At 39.9% G+C, this 21,527-nt stretch overlaps 2 protein-coding genes and 1 long non-coding RNA gene across 3 annotated transcripts in view; 1 reads left to right on the top strand and 2 right to left on the bottom strand.

Annotated features, from left to right (window-relative positions):
- The window catches only part of LOC116065088 (NACHT, LRR and PYD domains-containing protein 3-like), a 321,141-nt gene that overhangs the window by 120,553 nt on the left and 179,061 nt on the right, over positions 1 to 21,527 (bottom strand). Inside the window, exons 8-9 of the mRNA XM_036007044.1 lie at positions 12,041 to 12,216; positions 5,686 to 5,859 (exon numbers count right to left, since the gene is read on the bottom strand). Coding sequence (XP_035862937.1) covers positions 5,686 to 5,859; positions 12,041 to 12,216 — 350 coding nt within the window. The remainder of the gene's footprint in view (positions 1 to 5,685; positions 5,860 to 12,040; positions 12,217 to 21,527) is intronic.
- LOC116065087 (complement C3-like) overlaps positions 1 to 21,527 on the bottom strand; it is a 119,679-nt gene that overhangs the window by 32,611 nt on the left and 65,541 nt on the right. The gene's annotated exons all lie outside the window — the stretch shown is intronic.
- Positions 3,356 to 3,639, top strand: LOC116065093. Its single transcript, XR_004108659.1, has 2 exons — positions 3,356 to 3,474; positions 3,544 to 3,639. It is a non-coding gene; the product is annotated as an uncharacterized LOC116065093 (long non-coding RNA).

Genomic DNA, 21,527 nt, shown 5'->3' with positions numbered 1-21,527 from the left:
TGTCTGTGATTGGCTAACGTTAAAGTGTTGTAATGTAACAAATACAAATACTTTGTTACTTCATTCACGTATCTGTACTTTATTTGCATTTCTGAAAACTTATTTTTACTCTGATACATTTCCCCTAAACAGCTCGGTTACTCGTTGTGTGCAAGAAATGTTTCCGTACGGTGGAGTGAAAGATTGTTCCTCCCAAATAAAATAGTCTTTTGTGTCTTTGTTGATGTGGACTTTCAGTTTGATGTTTAAGAAGGTTTAGAAACCCTGAAAACTATACTTTAATATAAGGAAGCCACAATAAAGTTGATAATCAAAGTTTCTTTTGACTTTGACTTGTAATAATGAAGTCCATTTAATATCAGGAACAGACCTTTTGATTTTTAAGTTCAGTACATATCAGATAGAAGACTTTTACTCACGTAATATTGTGAAAGGTGACTTTAACTTTGACCAAAGTCTTGTTCTCTTAACGTACTTTTACTCAAGTATTGCTTTAAAGTACTTTATATGAGACTGCTGACGTGCAGAGTTTGATGTTGTAACGTATTTTTCTTTCAGTATTGAGAGCTGAGTCTCCTCTTATCTGATTCATCTCCTTGTCTTCACCGTTGTTTTTATCTTTGAGTTTCCTCAGAAGAGATTAGAACTGCAGTGAAAGTCTCACATGGAACCAAACCAGCGTCTGTCACGTCTAGGACCAGCAGGCTCCAACCCAAAAGGTCAGAGTGTGGAGGAGAGGAGGCAGGGAGCAGGTTTACTAGGTTTAGTAAAATAAAAAGGCTTACAACGAAAGGTGTCCTGTGGCAGGAAGGCAGGCAAAAGGAAAGTCCAACACAACATCCACAAACCTCTTGAAAAACTGAAGACTCTGAAAACAAAAGCACAAGGAGGAAGAGGAGGAAGAGGAGGGGCTAAGGCTGTCGAACGATTCATTTTTTTAAATCGCGATTAATCGCTGAATTTCTATAGTTAATCCCGATTAATCCCATGTTTTATCACATGATTAAAATTCTATTATTTTGCATTTCAGAACTGCTTTTAAGTACATATTAACAATGGAAAACATGCACTGGTAATAATTACCAGTGTATCTTGATTGGGAATTAAATGAATGCAAAGAAAGTGACTTGATGAACTTGATTTTAAGATTTGTATTTATTTATTATTTATTTATTTATTTATGGTAAACAAAAGAAAATGTGTGAATCTAGTCACACATTTGAATCTAGAGTCAATATAGCGTGCAGTAACTCCTAAATAATTTTGATTACTTACTGACGTCCAGTGATCACCTTGCATCACTTGAGAACAGTTCCAGTTGGGCTGCTTTCTCCGTGTCGTACAGGCTGTGTATGCGTGTGTGGAACTATTGTCCCCCTCGACGGCAGTGTATAAGACGGGTCAGAACATGCCAACCGTAGTCTTTAAGACCCGAGACTTTTACGATGCTGACAGGTCTGCAGTTAGTTGCCACCAATTTTGCAAGAGCGGTAGTAATTTTTGGGATTTGGTTTCATCTGCAGGTCGGCAAGTACACTTTACAAAATAGTGCTTTGCCTGAGCTTGATAGCATCAACCAGAGTCACGTTAACTGTACTATGCTTAGCTCGTAGGTGGTAGCTCAACCTTGGCGTGCTTCGGTGATATTTTAATTCGGCTTTACACAATGTGCATATGGCTTTCAACCCGTCCGGGAGTTTTGGAAAATAAAAAGTGCCATTCAGAATTGTGTTGCGGCTGTCTTTCTCCGTCATGCCTGCAGCCTGCAGCAGCAGGATGTATTAAGAGGAAGTATGGCAAAGTGCGGCAAAGGGTCAAAATAGTAGCCTGTTAGGCACGACGCGAAGCCGAGTGAAGTGAAAATAAATTTATAAATGGCGGCATGCGATTAATGGGATTAAAAATAATTACTATTGACACCATGTCATTTATAATCCTGTGAAATTTATATTTAAAATTGTTAATTGTTTTTTAATTTGTCATACCTGCCCAGGGACTACAGGTGGAAATTAGCAATTGTTGCTATAACCTGGCCCAAGACATATTCTCTCGTTTTAACAAGTTTAATGTTTATTTGTGCATTGTCCCTGTTTCAAATAAATCAATTTCCAATTCCAAAAAAAAAAAAATAATTAACACGTTATGCTCGGCCCTTAAACGCATCACGATTAACGCGTTAATGCTAACAGCCCTATTAAAAACCTGTGACATTTTCAGCACAATGTAAAGTCTCAATGTAGGTCTGTAACAAATATTACATAAATGTATGACCGCAATGAAAGCATTACAGCATTTTTTAATGAAATGGGTCACACGTGTCCAATGGCCGCATTACAGATCTATCCTATGGATTCCTACACCCTCAGCCATCGAGATAACTTTCTCATTACCTAACTAATCCCTAACTCTAACCCCTAATCCAGAAGCGGCCAGCAGTCATTATTCTAGTGTAGTTCCCTTGGGGATTTGTGCTTTTTCTAATCTTTAAAGAACAACTTGTTTGCTAACATCTATGTAAAGTCTCTTGTCCAGAGACAATGAATTGTTCAGCTCCATTTGGAATAGTTCCAGCTCTAGTCTCCGGGCCAGCGAGAGAAACACTACTGCCCAGATTCAGTGGGCGGCAGATGGAAGAAAGGAAACCTGCAAGTCAGGAGAGCAACTCTCATAAGAATGAACGGGGCTCCACCATTAACGTTGCCTCCAGGTCCTGTAATACATCCATGTGTTCAGTCCTATGAGAGTTGCTATGTGCTTCATTCACCAAAAACGTTTCTGATTTTCCAGGTTTCCTTCCGTGATGTGTGGCCCACTGAATCTGCGCAGTAGTGTTTGTCCCACTTACCCCGCCTGAGAGATTTTAGGATGACAGACACGGAAAAAAAACAAAGAAAAACTTCAGGCTTAGTGTGCAAGGATCTTCATACTACATAGTAAAATAATGTGTTTTCCCTGCAGCAACGGGATTAAGAAAACAGTCAGCAGGCTCTACTTCTCAGCTTTGTCTGTTATTTTTACAGTCAGTGATGCTGAAAGACACATTGACTGTGTTGCGTTCAAAATCACACTGAGTCCAGGAATAATGAACACTCTGCTGCCTTTAGGTGACGGTTGGAAATATAATAACTACAAGCCGGAAACCTTTTCGACGGCTTATTGTGAGTCAAAATAAAATGTGTCCAGCTCAGAGAAGAAATCTAATCTTTGTATGTAAAAACTGATTCAATTATTTACATTCTGTATTATACATTATGCATGTACAAAACAGACTTCATTTACACCAACATGCAGGACATTTATACTTACAGAAGCTGGATTGAGGAGATTGACATCACATGAGAATTAAAATGGGATTTCAATATCAGGATTTATTTTTTTCTGCAATAATACAAACTGTTACAATGTGAGATACAAATATGAAATGGAACATAAACAGTATATAACATTCCACTAATAATGACACTAACGTTTAAAGTTTTATAGTATTTATTGCTGATTAATTTAAAGTCAAAAGAAAAGAAGTTAATACAACAACTTATTAAGATGTTCTGGCTAAAGACAGCACTGTCTTTTCACCAAAATCCAGAGATATTATAGCTGATTATATTATTAAAGTTTGCTGGTATTCAGTGTTTTTACCAAAACTAGAGTTAGAATCATGTTCCAGTTTGAAGCTTGGATTAAATCCAGACTTTCTGCAGGTTTGACCTTCTTGTCCAGGTGGAGCAGTCTGGATCAAAAGAAGTATGATGTCCCTCTCCTTCCTCTCTCTGAGTGATTCTGTTCTCAAACTCCGTTCTCTTCAAGAAACAACAAACTTTGAGCTAGCGAGCTACACGCTGAAAATGTCAAGTTTAGAAGAAGATGTGCATGGTGCAACAAGGCACCTCTGCTTGGTTCTTTCAGGGGATGATTTTAAAGACTTAGACAAGACAAAGAATATGTTTAGGACATTTCCTCTCTAACTGGGACGTTTTGGGACTGATTGGTGGGATTGCTGTGGACGAAGTACACACAGAGATACACTGGTAAGAGCCAATAAGGTTTAACCATGTATCAGCTAATTTAAATAGCTCATGTTACTGTATTGTGTCAACATTTAACTTCATTTAATATTGTAGGTGGCGTTTTCTGTTGCGGGGTGCAAATGTTCCACCAAAACAAGTTCCTTCCTGAGACTATTTAGCAGAGACACCGTCGCTACATCCGGTGATTAGCACGGCCAGAGACGATTGTGATTGGTTTAAATAAATGCAAACAACCCAGAGAGCTTGTTTCTTCTATCCCAGAATGCATATGTGTTGTAGCCAGACCTTCCTCCACAGCGCAGTAGAGATAGAGACTAAGTATTGAGCAGGAGTGGAGGAGTCTCAGTGTGTCTGCAGAGACTGTGTAGAAGGACAGAGCAGCAGCAGAGCAGTCCAGATACACTGATGATACTCTATCAGATCCAGGAACACACAGGATGATGAAGGACTCCACATCAGGTCTCAACACATCCTCCTTCCTGATCACTCTGAGTCAGATCACTTCCATCTGATGAGAGAAGAACAACAGAAGAGATAAATGAGTGTTTCCAGAGACTGTGTTCATCAGCTGTCAGTCAGTGAAGCAGCACATCCAGTGTAAAGAGCAGCAGAGACTTCAGTCCTGTTTAGACACCAAGTGGAGCGGCTGTTTAGACCAGCCTGCTTTCGTTCAGCTCTCATGTATACGTGTTTGTGATGTATGTGCCATTGAGCATTGAGTACCCCATCGTTAGTTGGCGCTGTTACTGTGATTATCTGTATGTACTAAGTTGAACAATTATGTTAGTAAAAGAGAGTAGCTCATACTGTAAAAACGTGTCTGTGTTGTCTCTAACAAGGAGGTTCTCTGAAGTGAACCCACGACACAACCGTGTTGGAGTGAAGCTCACAGACGTGCAGAGACTTTGGGCATCAAGTCTGTTGACTGTGCAGAGTTCACTGAAGTACACATGGGAAATAAACTGCTGAGAGTCCTGAACGCATTATTACTGCAGAAACAGAGATGATGACTGCTCACTTTAATGATGATTTACTGCTGTTGGGTTCAGAGCTGTTAAAAACCATCTGAATGTTTCAGATGTTTCATCTTCAGTCTGTTATGAAAATATTCAGACAAAACAAATGACAGAAGCACAGATATATACGATGTTAAAGACTGAACAGTAACACATCAGCTGTGATTACTGGACTTCAGCAGAGCTTCTGCTCTGTATGAAGACCACATGGTTACTAAATGTAATGCTGGTTCTATTAAATAAGAGCCAATGATTTGTAGGCTTCAGTCAGACTGATGTCAGATCTGTGACAAAGATGAACTGATCAGTTGTTTAGTGTTGAAATGAGAGAACAAACACTTTGAGATCAGATTTGATGGTTGAACAGATTGATGTCTCTGTACATGTTGTCATGCTGTCAGCTGTAATCCAGATTTATTTCCTGCAGAGATGAAAACAACAACAGTCGTATTGACATCAACTCAAACACATGATCACAACAAGCTTCTGGCTCATCTGATTGGCTGACTGCCCTCTCTCTCCTCTCACGGCTTCACTGAGAAGGTTGGAGGTTTACAAGAAATACTGGAGCTTTGCTTTGAGACTGTGTTTAGTTCAATACTGCTGAGACCAGCATGGACTGATTCCAACACTCTACTGACCTCAGAGTCTCCAGTATACAGTGTGGACTCTCCACAAGATCACACAGCAGCTTCACGTCTGACTCCTTCAGGTTGTTGTCTCTCAGGTCCAGCTCTCTCAGATGGGAGGGGTTGACCTTCAGAGCTGAGGCCACAACTTCACAGTCTGTCTCAGAGAGGTCACAGCCAAAAAGTCTGTGATGACAGATAATAAAAACATTTAAAATATAATCAAATCTGACACTTTTATCCTAAAAACAGGCTATCGCATGTTGACCAAAAAGCACATTCACAAGGGTCTGATGTTTGATTCAGATATGTTGAGGTGAGAGGTCATGGGACCCCTTTCAAAATGCCCATGCCATACAGACATAGATCCATTCTGGATTTTTTTAATCAATACTGGATCATTCAAATGAAAAAAAAAATCAGCTGAACTCTCCTTCACTGGCAGAATAAATCTGGAGGTCGTCCCAGCAGCTGACTGTGAAAACAACTCCCCGCTTCTATCTGTAAGTTTAGCTAACACACATCAATCAATCAACATTTATTCATATAGCACTTTACAGTAACCAGCAGGTATCCAAAGTGCTTCACATCAGAAACCAAGAATAAAACATATATCATACAACATATCATACAATAAAAAGAATGAAACATAGAAAACAGTAAAATCAGAAAAGGTTACATAGAAATAGGAGAGGGAAATTGTCTACAACGTATTAAAAGCCATTTTAAACAGATAGGTTTTGAGTTTAGACCTAAAAACAGCTACATCTGTAATCGTCCAAATATCAGGGGGTAACTTGTTCCAGAGTCTCGGGGCAGCAACCACAAAAGCCTGATCACCCCACTGTTTATACCTTGACCTTGGGACTTCTAAAACCAGTTGATTTGAGGACCGCAAGGACCGGTTGTGCTCATGCAGGGTTAAAATCTCAGACAAATACTCTGTGGCCAGGCCGTTTAAGACCTTGAAAACAAACAATAAAATCTTAAAATCGATTCTAAAACGCACAAGGAGCCAATGTAGGATGTAGAGAACAGGAGTGATGTGTGCACATCTAGATGTATTTGTCAAAAAGCGAGCAACAGCATTTTGTACAAGTTGAAGTCGTGAGATGGAGGTTTGACATATATACAACATATATAAGGAAAACATAACGTCGGACATATCGTTAGGTTGGTGTGATGATGCTGTGGGATCCTACAGTTTTCTCATTCTCTCCACTGATTCCTCACGTCCGTATCCACATTTTCTTCAAAAAAAGCTTCATTTTTTGGGTCGGCAGCTTATGAAAACTTCACACAATAGAAGTCAACGGAGAGCAAATAGATGTTTTCCCCTCTTAAATGATTAAATGCCTCTGTCTCTATTAATAAAGTCTCAATATTTACATTGAAGCAGTTATATTCATGTGCTTTTTATTCAACATGAACACAATAAAGTGCAATAAATGGTCTTGTCAGTTTTTCCTTCTCCAAAATGTATCTTGTAACTTTGGAGCGTTCTCTAACCTTCCTGACAGCTAGCATGACATAGTTGATACCAATGGATTCCTCAGGTCTTCTAGTTTCATATGATACAGACAGAAACCCATTCTGAATTGTATCTATCGATATTGGATCATTCAAATGTAAATCAATTTAAATCATAAAAATCTGTTTTTTAAACCAGCCCTGATAAAATTAACATGTGATGTTAGTTCAGCTCCCAAATAATAAATGTCTGTTTGCATATGAAATAGTTCAATGTCTCATTGAACAATGACAATCAGAAGTCTCACTCCCAGTATGTACGAGCAAAAACGGCAGAAAGGAACAAAGTCAGGTTTGACAGACGTGTCACCGAATCCGCCTTAGGTGCTGTTGATCGTGCAGTAGTCAGAAATGTACGCCTAAGAGGAAAACACAAGCTGGCTGACAAGTGGGAAGGAACTGTGCATGTCGTTGTTAACCGGAAAGGAGACCTTCCAGTTTATACCATCAAGTCAGAGAACAAAGATGGTCCCCTCAGCACACTGCACAGAGACCTCCTGCTACCATGTGAGTTCTTACCAGCTCCTGAAGAAGAACCTGCAGCTGTTTCAAGCAGACGTCAAAGGCCAAGTGCACGTCAACACCCACAACATGATCCTGATGAGCGAGAACCAGAATCTGATAAAGAAGGGGACTTTATGTCATATTCCTTTCATGACCCAGTCTCGGGACCCACATGTTCCACTCAGGAATACAACTTGATCATGCCTCCCAGAGAGCAATCCAATTCATCTGTTGAACCTACCAGTACAGATACTGCAGCAGTTTTCAACAGTGTTCTGGAGGAATCTGGTGAAGTCTCATTTGGAAGTTCATCCTTACAAGAGGGAGAACACCTACCTGAAGTGGAACCCATAACAATAAGTGACCCACCTGAAAAGGAGAGTTTACCTCTCAATGGAGACAGTGCAGAAAGTGAATCTGAACCTATGGCAAGTGAAACAGAGATCAATGAAGAGAGTATTGATAGAGATGAAAGTATTGATATATTGAGAAGATCTTCAAGACAAAGAGAACCGACAAGAAGTTGTCCAAGCATTATTTCAAAGTTTGAGTACAGCTATAACTAAATCTTTTGTAGAGCCTAGTTTTACACCGCTACTTGAACCAAAAATAGTGTAACCCATTACTATATGCAAAGGGACTCGCATAGATTTAAGAAGGGAGGGTGTAACCTAGATTAAAATAGTTTAAATTAATGTTGGTTTAAATAAATAACAATAAAATATATGCAGACAAATTTCATAATATTAGGAATAAAGTTCATGATTTAACCAGATTAAATGAGATAAAAATGAATATCCAAGTTTAGTAGTAATGCATCCTATTAGTTTGTCATGTTAAAAAAGTATCCTGGTACTTTAAGATACTGTTGTATGGAGCTAAATCAGGGCCAAATGTTTTGTTAATTTGAAAAAAAAATATATAGTTGAAAAACTTAAGCTTGAAATTGAAAATTTAAGTTTTGGTATAAAACTTGAAAAATAAAACCATGTATTCAAACTGAAAATAAGTGTACCAATTTTTTGAATAAAATTTAGATTAAATTCTGGAATTATTTTGAATAAATATTTAATTTTCATTTTTCACTTTTATATTTGTTTTCAGTTCCATATTTCATGTTTTTAGATTCAGAACTTATTTTTTTACGGCTTCAAATCTTTGTTTTCAGTTTCAGATCTGTTTTTCAGTTTCAGATCAGTTTTTTTCAGTTTCGGACTTTTGGCCCCGATTTTGCGTAGGTGGCGTGGCTTCAACTCAGAGGGGCGTGGAATTATGAGGGACAGCCTAACAAAGAAGGCAGAAGACTCTCCTCAGTCATGTTGCCTTCAGGAAATTGTGTTACTGCGAGAACTATGACTGAATGCTTTCTATCCACCATATACATGTGATTTTTACTAAACAAAAATACATTTAAAAAACTGTTTTGGACAACACGTGGTACCAATTACACTATAAGAGCAATAAACTGTGCCAGATTGTGCAGTTCAGCAGGAACAATGACTTCTCCCACTTCCACGTATGACTTTGAATGTATGTACCACAGTATTCACTCTGCAGTCAGCATGGCGTCTGCTCCGCCAAGGCAACCCTGGCGCCAGCGCACAGGTAAGACATGTGAAAGATATTAGCATTTTTGAATAGATACTTTGGGACATTATCCCCACAGTGGCATTTTTTGTCATTAACACAAAGGGTAAATAGGTGGACATCTGGACAAAGCTGGAAATAAAGCATCGCAACAAAGACACTACACGTTAAAATCAAAAAACTTGAGCTGGACACTGAAATCAGTGTAAAAACACCAGCTAGTGTGAAGCTAACATTAGTTAATGTTAACTTTAGTGCTAGCGATGCTTCATTTCCAGCTTTGGGGAGCTGTCCACCTATTTTCCCAGTATGTATTAATGACAAAAAAAAATTCCACGCCCCTCTGAGTTGAAGCCACGTCCCCTACGCAAAATTGGGGCCAAAAGTCTGAAACTGAAAAACACTGATCTGAAACTGAAAAACAGATCTGAAACTGAAAAAAAAAGATTTGAAGCCGTAAAAAAAATAAGTTTTGAATCTGAAAACATGAAATGTGGAACTGAAAACAAATATAAAAGTGAAAAATGAAAATGAATAATTTATTCAAAATAATTCCAGAATTTAATCTAATTTTTATTCAAACTGAAAGAAAAATTCAAATTTCAAGCTTTAGTTTTTCAACTATATATATTTTTTTCAAATTAACAAAACATTTGGCCCTGATTTAGCTCCATGCCGTTGTATCAGCCAATCAGAATGGCTGTAGCCCTTCCTGTTGTGGGAAGAACGTCAGTGCAAGAGATGAACGCTACAAGGAAGACGTTAGCTAGACTGAACCAGTGAGCAAAACAAGAGTAGCAAACAAGACAGTGTTTTAAGCTCTCATATTTAATTTTCTAATGTGTTTGTTACATTCTGTCTATATAGGTAGACTGTGGTTTATTTTGCTGTTATTAAAAAAGTTTGACCAAAAGTTAGAAGTGTGAATGTTCGAATGCTTGAAGCCACGTTATATGCTGCAAGCAGACGGTAAAGATGGTGAGCCTCCCATGAGAAGATCACGATTGACAATCACATTGCATCCTTGTGATTCACCTGCATGTTGTACAAGGACACCAACTCATTCATCCCGGTTGCGGGAAGACTAGTCTGCAACAATTCTTTGATGCGAGAGTTTGTTGGACTTGGGATTTCGGTAAGAGTGGTCTCGAGTGGACTCACGTTGAACCACAATGGAAATAAGTCTTTGGGCTTTATTGTGTCATCCCTGACTATTTATGTATTTTTAATGTATGACACAGAGTACTGTTTCATATTTTTATATTTAAGTGGTCAAATAAAATCAATCAATCAACCGACATTTTTTTTTCCTTCTGTGCCACAGCATATCACGCGGAATTTGTATGGATTGCACAACGTGGTCGCTAGCAAAATTTTGCACTTGTTGAAAAGAGACTGATTAAGGTTTAACTGTATGTTGAATATAATTCACCATACCTTTCCATTCTATAAAATAAGAAAATAACAGAGGTTTTAAAATAGCACTAAGTTGAAATAAGAATTTATGACTAACTGAGATTAAAATTAGAACTTAAAACGGAGTTAACTCGAAATAATAGAAACTAAATAGCAAAATAAAGAGAAACTTTAATTGAACTTAAGTTGGAAGTTATTCTTGAAACCAAATAGGTTGAGTCAAACTGAAAATAAGAAAAATAGTATCTCTTTTCCTCTTTTTTTTCATTAAAAAAAATGTTAAAACTTGAATAGATCACATTTAAATGCAAAGACTGTGTTTATGTTACGTGAATTGGGTATGTAAACTATGTTATTTGGTACCATTTACTATTTCTACCTGCTTCTAGATTCTTTCTACTCTTTTATATAAACAAGCCAGCATTCAAACTTACTTTTTAGTCTGGGGTATTATTAGTATTTAACTACAAACTGCTCCTTCGAACCTAGAGCCGGGTCCTAACTCATCTACTACTTGTAGTAAGTACTACAATTGGACTTCTTGAAGATCTTTTAATAATTTACATATAGTTGTGTCTCTCTCATGTCTCTCAGTTTGAGTTCAGACTAAATTTGTTCAAGCTGTTCAGACTGACACACTTTAAAGTTTTTGTGATTTGTGCTCAGAGAAACCCAGAAAACAAGTGAACTGAAGGGAATTTAAAACTTCAACAAATTGCCCAAAAATGACATGGATGCATGGATGTGCTTCACAGGTAAAATTAATAATTACTTTGATTGAACTTTGGGTGTTTTATTAAATTTTAAAGCACTTGAATTAGTTTTAAAAATGGTTTCAAAACAGTATCCTGACTAAACTTTGACATAAACCTGTCTGTGATCCACTCAACATCCTCTGATATTTACTATTACTCAAAATAATTCACAATGTCTGCTTTTTTAAACTAAAAATGAGTTATGTCATATAAATTAGGTATAGACCAATTTCTTTAAAAAAAAGCGTAAAAAACTTGCCAAAAACATTCAAAAGCAAAGAAAAAATGTCAAAAAACATTGAGGAAAATAGAAATAGAAAATAGAAAAAAAAAAGGTTAATTTTCAATTTTGACCCCGTAGGACAACAACTTTATGGCCAATGGGAAGACAACCCGAGGTTTAATAAACACAAATCATCTGGGAATGCAGACTAAATGTACTACACAAAACATGAAAATATGAACAAAACTACATTTACAACTTTGTAGATGTAAGTTATGTTTGTACATAAATTAGGTTCAGTTGTTAATTAAACATATTAGATCTATAACAGTAACAGATTCAGTGAACTGACCTCAGAGTCTCCAGTCTACAGTGTGGACTCTCCAGAAAACCACACAGCAGCTTCATTCCTGAATCATGCAAGTTGTTGTTACTTAGGTCCAGCTCTCTCAGATGGGAGGGGTTGGACTTCAGAGCTGAGAACAGATCAGCACAGTTGATCTCTGACAAACCGCAGCACACCAATCTGAATAAAGAATAAATGACGATGATAAAAATCAATTTCTAATTCAATCAATACTATATTAATCCTTTAAACAGCTGCATTTGGAAATATCTTTGGTCTCTCTGTGTTCATCTATATGAGTGTGTGTGTCTGTGTGGGTGTGTGTGTATGTGTGTTTCTCTGTGTGTGTGTGTGTGTGTGTGTGTGTGTCTGTCTATGTCTGTGTTTCTCTATGTGTGTGTTTCTCTGTGTGTGTGTTTGTGTTTCTGTGTGTGTGTGTGTGTGTGTCTGTGTGTGTTTTTGAAGGATCAATATCTATGATCAGATATTATTTGTGAAAACACTTTGAAAATAACAGAAACCAAAGAAATATTTCTACATCAGCTAGTAAACTTCGTCCATTTAAAACAAATATTAGTTCAGAGGATCTTCTGTGTACAGATGTGACCATATACCAACAATTATAAACATTCACTCATTTTGACAAATAACAGTGGACATTTTCTACAGTTTCTTTAACAAACAAGTCTCTTCTGACTAAATGTACTACCAGAAACATGAAAATATGAACAAAAACAACATATAAAACGTCATGGATTAAGTTATGTTTGTACATAAATTAGGTTCAGTTATTAATTAAAGCTGCAAGCAGTGATGGACGGGCCCTCGCGCCTCTGCGTGCGTCGGGGTTACCGGCGGACGCCGCTCCTTGCGACGTGCATTTGTGCGGCACTCAGACACCGCAAATCATCACCAACGAGAAGGGAACTCCCCGCTGAGTTCAATGATACCTCACACAAGACTCTACGTCATACAGTTAGCTGTGAAAAGGGGCGTGGTCAATGTATAGGGGGCGGGCCAAACCTTTACCAATAAAAGAGGAAGTCTCTGCTGAGTTCATTGATACCTCACATAAGACTCTACCTTAAACGGGTCACCATTTATCAAAGGGGTGGTGGCTAAGCACAGAGGGGCGGGCCAAATCATCACCAATGAATAAGGAACTCTCTGCTGAGTTCAATGATACCTCACACAACGGTCTACATCAAACGGGTCATTAGTTAAAAAAGTGGGCGTGGCTAAAGCTTAGGGGCGGGTCAAACCATCACCAATTAAAAAGGAACTCTCTGTTGAGTTCAATGACACCTCACACAAGACTCTACCTTAAACGGTTCAAATGTTATGAAAGGGGGCGTGGGTAAAGTATAGGGGGAGGCTCAGTATCACATGTAGACCACACATTATAAGTTTCATGTAAATCGGATGATATTTGTCATATAAGGCGCATTTCGTGTTGCCAGTAGGGGGCGCTATGACCAAAAGTCAATTTTGGCCTGTAGATGTCCTCAGGCCTGGACCCTTGTCAATCGTGAGAAAGTTTGGGCAGATACGACAACATTCACTCAAGTTACAACAACTTCTTTGTTCATTGCTAAACACTCAAAATGGCCGCCATGCCACGTCCACACTGTTTGACGAAAAGTTTTTCTTTTAATAACTTTTCATCTTTAAGGTGTTGAGAAGATACAGACCAAGTTTGAAGTCCATCGGATGAAATCTCTAGGAGGAGTTCGTTAAAGTATAGCACCTTGACTTTTAGGCCTACTTCCTGTTGCCACTAGGGGGCGACTTTGAGTAAATCTTGTCCAGTAAATGTCCTTAGAGTTGGAAAGTTATGAATCCTGAAAAGTTTCGAGCCAGTTGAATAATGTACACTCGAGTTACACCCACTTCCTGTTTCGGTGGCGAAACGCACAAAATGGCCGCCCCGCCACGGCCACGCCCTATGACAAAAAGTTTTTCTTTTAATAACTTTTCATCTTTAACGTCTTAAGATGGCACAGACCAAATTTGAAGTTGATCGGATGAAATCTCTAGGAGGAGTTCGTTAAAGTATGACGTGGAAATGGCCAAAATCACACTAATTTCAAACTTTGAAATCAAAATGGCGGACTTCCTGTTGGGTTTAGGGTATGCCTCTAATGACGTTTTTTATATGTCTTTACATGCTACATATGTCTACCAAGTTTCGTGAGTCTACGTTAAACACACTGCAGGGGCTCAATTTTTTAGGTTTTGTAGGGGGCGCTAGCGAGCCATTTTTGTGCCCCTATTCCCAAAACCCTTAAAATACGTAAATCTTCAGCAGACTTGATGCGCCCGCCAATTTTGGTGAGTTTTGGAATATGTTAAGCCCCCCAAAAAGCCAATTAATTTGCAGAAAATAATAATTCCTTCAGTTCCAATAGGGCCATTGCCGCTGTCGGCGCTCGGGCCCTAATTAATCAGAGCTGAGACCAGAGAAGCCAACAGATTCTCACTCCCATCTCGTAAAATACGACGCTTGGTCAGGTGCCTTTGTCGTTGTTATTGACTATATAATGCACTTTATCTAAACGTGCTTCGTCGGGACTATTGGCGTCCCTTTTGACGCAGTTATGTTAAGGAAAAGCTCGTGGGGGGGGCTTACGTTTCCGTGACATGCAGGAACAACAGAATGGTTGTGTTTAGGAAAAGAGGAAAGCAACTTTAGGAAACGTGACACGAGGGACATGAACCCCGGTCTACTTGGTGAAATTCCTGTGTTTGACCCATCCACCCCCCCAACCAACCTCCCTATGCAGAATTTCGGCCTTACATACTACTCGCTACCATAGTCGCTCTGACGTAGTGTTATGTCATCTTCAAACCCTGTGTAGCTGCTGCTCTCCCCGGTACATTATACAAACACGCTGAAGGGCGCTTTTTTCGTCGCTTCAGACGCTGACAGCCACTGTTCAAACGTCCCTATTTTACGAGTTCCTGTTTGAAATCACCCAAATCAATAATCTGTTTACAGAACACCTGAAACCAACAGGATCTCTTTGTGACAGGACAACACAGTCTAGCTCCCATCGCGTCAGGAAGCGACGCTTGGTCAGGTGCCTTTGGCTTTTGTTATTTTCGCAAAACGTCTCCTTTAGCGTCATATTTAAACACGCTTGGCAGGGACCCTTGGCGTCACTATTTGACACTGTGTGGCAGGATTTACGTTAAACTGACAGGTTTAGGAAAAGATGGTGGGTGGGGTTACAAATGTAAGTTTCAGGTACAAGAACTGACATGAACCCCGGTCTCCTGGGTGAAAGTCCTGTGTTTTTTGACCCATCCACCCCCCAAACAAACTCCAAATGCGTGTTTTCGGGCTTTCACACTACTTGCTACAGTATTCGCTCTTTATACTACATCATCTAACAGCGCATCGTACACATGTTAAAGTGTTGTTGGTCACAGATCAGACACAACTAAACATACTTTAAACACCTGCATTTGGAAATATCACATTTCTCACATATTTCTGTTTGAGTTCAGACTGTGTGTGTGACAGAGAAACTTCAGTTATTATAAATGTATAAGTTCTGTAAATACGGTGTTTTGAGGGTTTTATATTAAAGGTGCTCCAAGCGATGTTGGGTGACATTACTTCTTGTTGACGTATTCTTGTAAGTATTTTTAAACAAAACGAGACTAGCTCGCCCCTCCCTACTCCTCATCCCGTCTCCCCCCCCCTCCCTTCTGTGCTTCAGCGCACTAACCCCCCTTACCCCCACCCCCAAATACTTCTTGTCGATTATTGGCTGGAACGCTGAAACACTGTTTTGTTATGTTTTTGTGGCCCAGGTTGGCCAGTTTGTTTTGTTAATGTTTGTGGACCCTGGGCTGTCTACAGAGACTGCGTTTTTTTACAGTGTGTTCATGGGACCGGAGGAGTGAGGAGATGCTGCATGTGACAAAAAATGTTATAGCCTAAAAAATGCGTGACATCGCTTAGAGTACCTTTAAAAGATTTTCTTGAAAAGGCCTTGGACTTCTTGAAGATCTTTTAATTATTTACATATAGATGTGTCTCTCTCATGTGTCTCAGTTTGAGTTCAGACTAAATTTCTTCAAACTGTTCAGACTGACACACAAACCCAAAAAACAAATTAACTGAATGGAATTTATTAGTTATGTTATGGATTTAAATTTGGTAGATATTACAGCTGTCAATCTTCCTCTATTATACAATTAAAATTTCATTTATTTTTATATTCAAAAATTAGAATATTTAATGCTCAAATGTAGCCTGTTATTAATATGTAATACACTACTCAGGCTTATGCATCGCCAATGCCTCTATAAGCATGTGGTTGTTGTTACACATTCTGTCCACTAGAGGGACTTCTAACATCAGCCTGACCTTGAAGGAGACCTACGTCATGGCGCATTGCATTTCTGGCACGCCGCTTTGTTTACATTAATTTTCCACCACGAGTACACAGAGACACACAAAAATCAACAGAAAACTCTGTAATGAAACATTATCAACAAGTGTAGTGAAGCGGCTCTGTTGTAAAGGCTAACAGTGCTTGGTTAGCATAATGACATCACGTTAGAAAGCACAGCCAAAACACGATGCTAATGGCATTGATAACGGTCAACGATGCTGTCACTAACGTTACTACAACCTGATTTTGCAGATTTTCAAGTTACTGAGAGTAGAAGATAATATATGAAGTGGAAGCTAAAGGTGTCAGCTGTAGCTAACTCTGTCAGCTGTAGGGCAGTTAATATTAACTTTAGCTGTCTTTTTTAAGCTCCCAGCTAAGCTCCTATTACTTGTGATGCTGTTAGGAAACAAGAACGAGCTTACTAATGATAAAATAAGCATTTGGCTTGGTGGATGTGGATTTTAAAGTCACGTTAAAACTATTTACCATCCTTCTTCCGATTTCCAGCCGCAGCCTGTCACTTCCCCCTGTACTAACATTACTCGGTACGTAGCGTTAGCTCCTTATATTAAGGCCTCACAATGCCTTGCGTTTCTCATTTCCACTACCCACTTCACATGTGGGTAGGTCAAGGCGAGAAGAGGGAGATAAGCACATGTGAACACAATACATGAACTGACCTCAGAGTCTCCAGTCTACAGTTTGGACTCTGCAGTCCAGCACACAGACGCTCAATTCCTGAATCCAGGAGGTATCCACTAAGGTCCAGCTCTCTCAGATGGGAGGTGTTGGACTTCAGAACTGAGGCCACGGCATCAAAGTCAGTGTCATAGAGCAAACTGGAAGAAAGTCTGTGATGACAGAGATTAAAAACATTTAAAATACAATCAAATCTGACACTTTCATCCTAAAAATACATTTTGATCAAAAAGCACATTCACAAGGGTCTGATGTTTGATTCAGATATGTTGAGGTGAGAAGGCAAGGCAGCTTTATTTGTATAGCACATTTCAGCAACAGGGCAATTCAAAGTGCTTTACATGAAAACAGATAAAAAAATTTAAAACAGATAAAATACGAGAATAAAAGTTACAGTGCAGTATAAGAAATTAAACATTGAAGAGCAATTAAAACAGTTAAATATATAAAAGCATATAAAATAGGAATTTCTCTTTTTATGCTTATATAGATTGTCATGCAGTGTCAACAATGCAACTTCAGTATAAGAAATGAACAGTTATTTAAAGAAAGGCAACATCAAAGAGATAGGTCTTCAGCCTTGATTTAAAAGAACTGAGAGTTGCGGCAGACCTGCAGTTTTCTGGGAGTTTGTTCCAGATATGTGGAGCATAAAAACTGAACGCTGCTTCCCCCTGTTTAGTTCTGACTCTAGGGACAACAAGCAGACCTGTCCCAGACGACCTGAGAGGTCTGGGTGGGTCATAGTGTAGTAAACCTGTCCCAGACGACCTGAGAGGTCTGGGTGGGTCATAGTGTAGTAGACCTGTCCCAGACGACCTGAGAGGTCTGGGTGGGTCATAGTGTAGTAGACCGGTCCCAGACGACCTGAGAGGTCTGGGTGAGTCATAGTGTAGTAGACCGGTCCCAGACGACCTAAGAGGTCTGGGTGGGTCATAGTGTAGTAGACCGGTCCCAGACCACCTGAGAGGTCTGGGTGGTTCATAGTGTAGTGGCACATCAGAAATGTATTTTGGCCCTAAACCGTTTAGTGATTTATAAACCAGCAAAAGTATTTTGAAATCAATTCTTTGAGGCACTGGAAGCCAGTGTAGAGACTTCAGTACTGGAGTGATGTGATCCACTTTCTTGGTCTTAGTGAGGACTCGAGCAGCAGCGTTCTGAATCAGCTGCAGCTGTCTGATTGATTTTTTAGGGAGACCTGTAAAGACACCGTTACAGTAGTCAAGTCTACTGAAGATAAAAGCATGGACAAGTTTTTCCAAGTCCTGCTGAGACATAAGTCCTTTAACCCTTGATATATTTTTAAGGTGGTAATAGGCTGACTTTGTAATTGTCTTAATGTGGCTGTTAAAATTCAGGTCTGAGTCCATGACTACACCAAGATTTCTGGCTTTGTTGTTTTTAACATTATCGTTTGAAGCTGAGTGCTGACTTTTAATCGTTCCTCTTTTGCTCCAAAAACAACCACCTCAGTTTTTTCTTCATTTAATTTAAGAAAGTTCTGGCACATCCAGTCGTTAATTTGTTCAATGCACTTAGTCAGTTGTTGTATTGGACTATAGTCCCCTGGCGCTAAGGTTATATAAATTTGTGTGTCATCCGCATAACTATGGTAACTTATTTTATTGTTTTCCATAATTTGAGCCAGTGGAAGCATGTAGATGTTAAACAGGAGAGGCCCCAGAACGGAGCCTTGGGGAACTCCACACGTCATATTTGTATGCTCAGATGTATAATTCCCTATAGACACAAAGTAGTCCCTATTCTTTAAATAAGACTCAAACCACTTTAGTACTGAGCCAGAAATGCCAACCCAGTTTTCCTTCTATCAACTGTTGCAGAAATGGAAAGGAAGTTCAACAAGCACCTTAGAAGATGGTTGGGAATACCCCTGAGCTTTACATCCTTGGGGCTCTACATAAGGTCGGGCCAGCTCCAGCTTCCCCTGTCATCAGTGGTAGAGTTTAATGTCGCCAAATGCAGACTGTCACTGACATATAGGGACTCTCAAGACCAACTCACCAAGGAAGCAGGGTCAGAACAAGATCTGGCCGTAAGTGGGCCGCCAGCACGGCAATTAACCAGGCAGAAAGTTCTCTCCGGACCAAAGACATCATCGGAAACCCTTCCACTGGAAGACAGGGTCTAGGAATAGCACATTTCCAGCAGTGGTCAAAGTCCACCCCTAGAGAGAAGAGAACTAGGATCCAGGATGAAGTACGAAACAAGAAGGAAGAAGAGCAAAATCCATCGAACTCGCAACTCAAGGCACCTGGACGAGGTGGAACCTCCCGAAGAGAACAATCACATGGAGTGAACTGTGGGGGCTGGAGCCCTTCTGTATATCCTTTCTACTCCGAGCAGTGTATGACACCTTACCAACCCCAGTCAATTTGCACAGGTGGGGGATGAGGGAGGACCCACTGTGCACGTTGTGTGGTGGGAAAGGAACAATGGCGCACATTCTGTCTGGGTTTAAGATCGCATTTACACAGGGGAGATACAGGTGGCGCCATGACAAGGTGTTGGCAGTGCTCGCAGACATCCTGGAGCAAGAAAGGAGGAAGAAACAACCAGCCAAAGCAAGACCACTGCTGAGCACCATCACCTTTGTGAATGAGGGCCAAAGACCTGTCATCCACAGCCAAGCCAGGCAGAATCTCCTGCAATCAGCCCAGGAATGGGAAATGGAGGTCGACCTCGGGAGGAAACTCCACTTCCCTGAGGCGGTACTGTCCACAACTCTAAGCCCCGACATCATCATGTAGTCTCCAAAGGGAAAGATCATCCTGGTGGAGATCATGGTGCCGTGGGAGGAGGGCTGTGAAGAAGCTGCAGAGAGGAAACAAGCCAAATACCAGCAACTTGTCCAAGACTGCCGGGACAAGGGGTGGACAACATGGTCGATGACGGTGGAAGTCGGATGTAGAGGATTCCCAGCTCAATCTGTGTGGAATCTATTGACAAAGGTTGGACTGAGAGGCCACTTGAGGAAAGCAGCCGTTCGTAGGCTTGGAGAAGCGTCAGAGAGAGCCTCCTGTTGGCTCTGGCACAATAGAGAGAACACAAGCTGGAAGCCTGGAGGAGAGGGGCAGTGACCTGGCCAGTTACTGCTGACCCACCAACTGGAGGGTGTTATGGTTAAGGGTCAAAACACCCAGAGAAGGTTGGGGACCACCTGACGACCTTTCTTCCAGGCCAAGGCTTCATCCATTAGAAATGAGCATATGTTAGCATCGCAGATGTATTATACAACATATGATACAGACAGAAACCCATTCTGGATTTTATCTATCGATATTGGATCATTCAAATGTAAAACGATTTGAATTGGAAAATTCTATTATTTAAACCAGCCCTGATAGATATTGTATGAATTGTGAAAATGAACAAACATCCTTAAAATGAAATAGTTCAAAAACTCTTCATAAAATATGATACAAATAACTGAATGAAAGTTATTATGAAAAAGCTTAAACTTCATGTGATGTTAGTTCACCAGATCACAAATAATAAATGTCTGTTTGTATATAAAATAGACACATTATAGAAACACACTGCAGACTGTATACACTGTAAACAGGCTGTCTGTTGTGATTAAATGACTGAAGATACTTTAGCTACAAACACAAAGATCATCATCGTCTCATTCTCACAGCGTTTGAGACAACAAAGATATTTGCAGAGTAACATGTAGAATTATTTACAACAAGCAGGTTTATCTTTTATAGTGTGTAAGTTTTATATTGTGCATGTGTGTAAAGTCTGTATATTTACTCTAATACTGATGGCCTCAGCTTCACATTGATTTAAAATTATAATCACATCTGGACTTACACAGCCTTTCTGCAGTTCCTCACAGCTGGAATAAGTCTCCGTCGTCCCTCCCGTGATGGGTTGTACTTGTCCAGGTCCAACTCATCCAGAACCTCCTCTGACATCTGCAGCATGTAGGCCAGAGCTGAGCAGTGGATCTCAGAGAGTTTCTTCTCTGATCTCTCCTCTGACTTCAGGAACTCTTGGATCTCCTGATGGACTGAGTGGTCATTCATCTCCATCAGACAGTGGAAGATGTTGATGCTTCTGTCAGGAGAGATCCCATCACTGTTCATCACCTTCAGGTTGTTGATGGCTCTCTGAATGATTTCTGGACTGTTGTCTGTCTGACCCAGCAGGCCTCCTAAGAGTCTCTGGTTGGACTCCAGAGAGAGGCCATGAAGGAAGCGGACAAACAGGTCCAGGTGGCCATTTTCACTTTCAAGGGATTTCTTCATGGCTCTCTTCAGGAAGACATTCAGGGATGGGTATTGATCTTCATCTTCATCCAGAGATAACCCTTCTCCCAGGAAGTCCTCCAGTACCTGTGTGTTCCTGTTGGTGTA

Source organism: Sander lucioperca, chromosome 11, assembly GCF_008315115.2.
Source record: "Sander lucioperca isolate FBNREF2018 chromosome 11, SLUC_FBN_1.2, whole genome shotgun sequence".
NCBI classification, from domain to species: domain Eukaryota; kingdom Metazoa; phylum Chordata; class Actinopteri; order Perciformes; family Percidae; genus Sander; species Sander lucioperca.
This window is presented reverse-complemented; position numbering and strand designations above follow the sequence as displayed.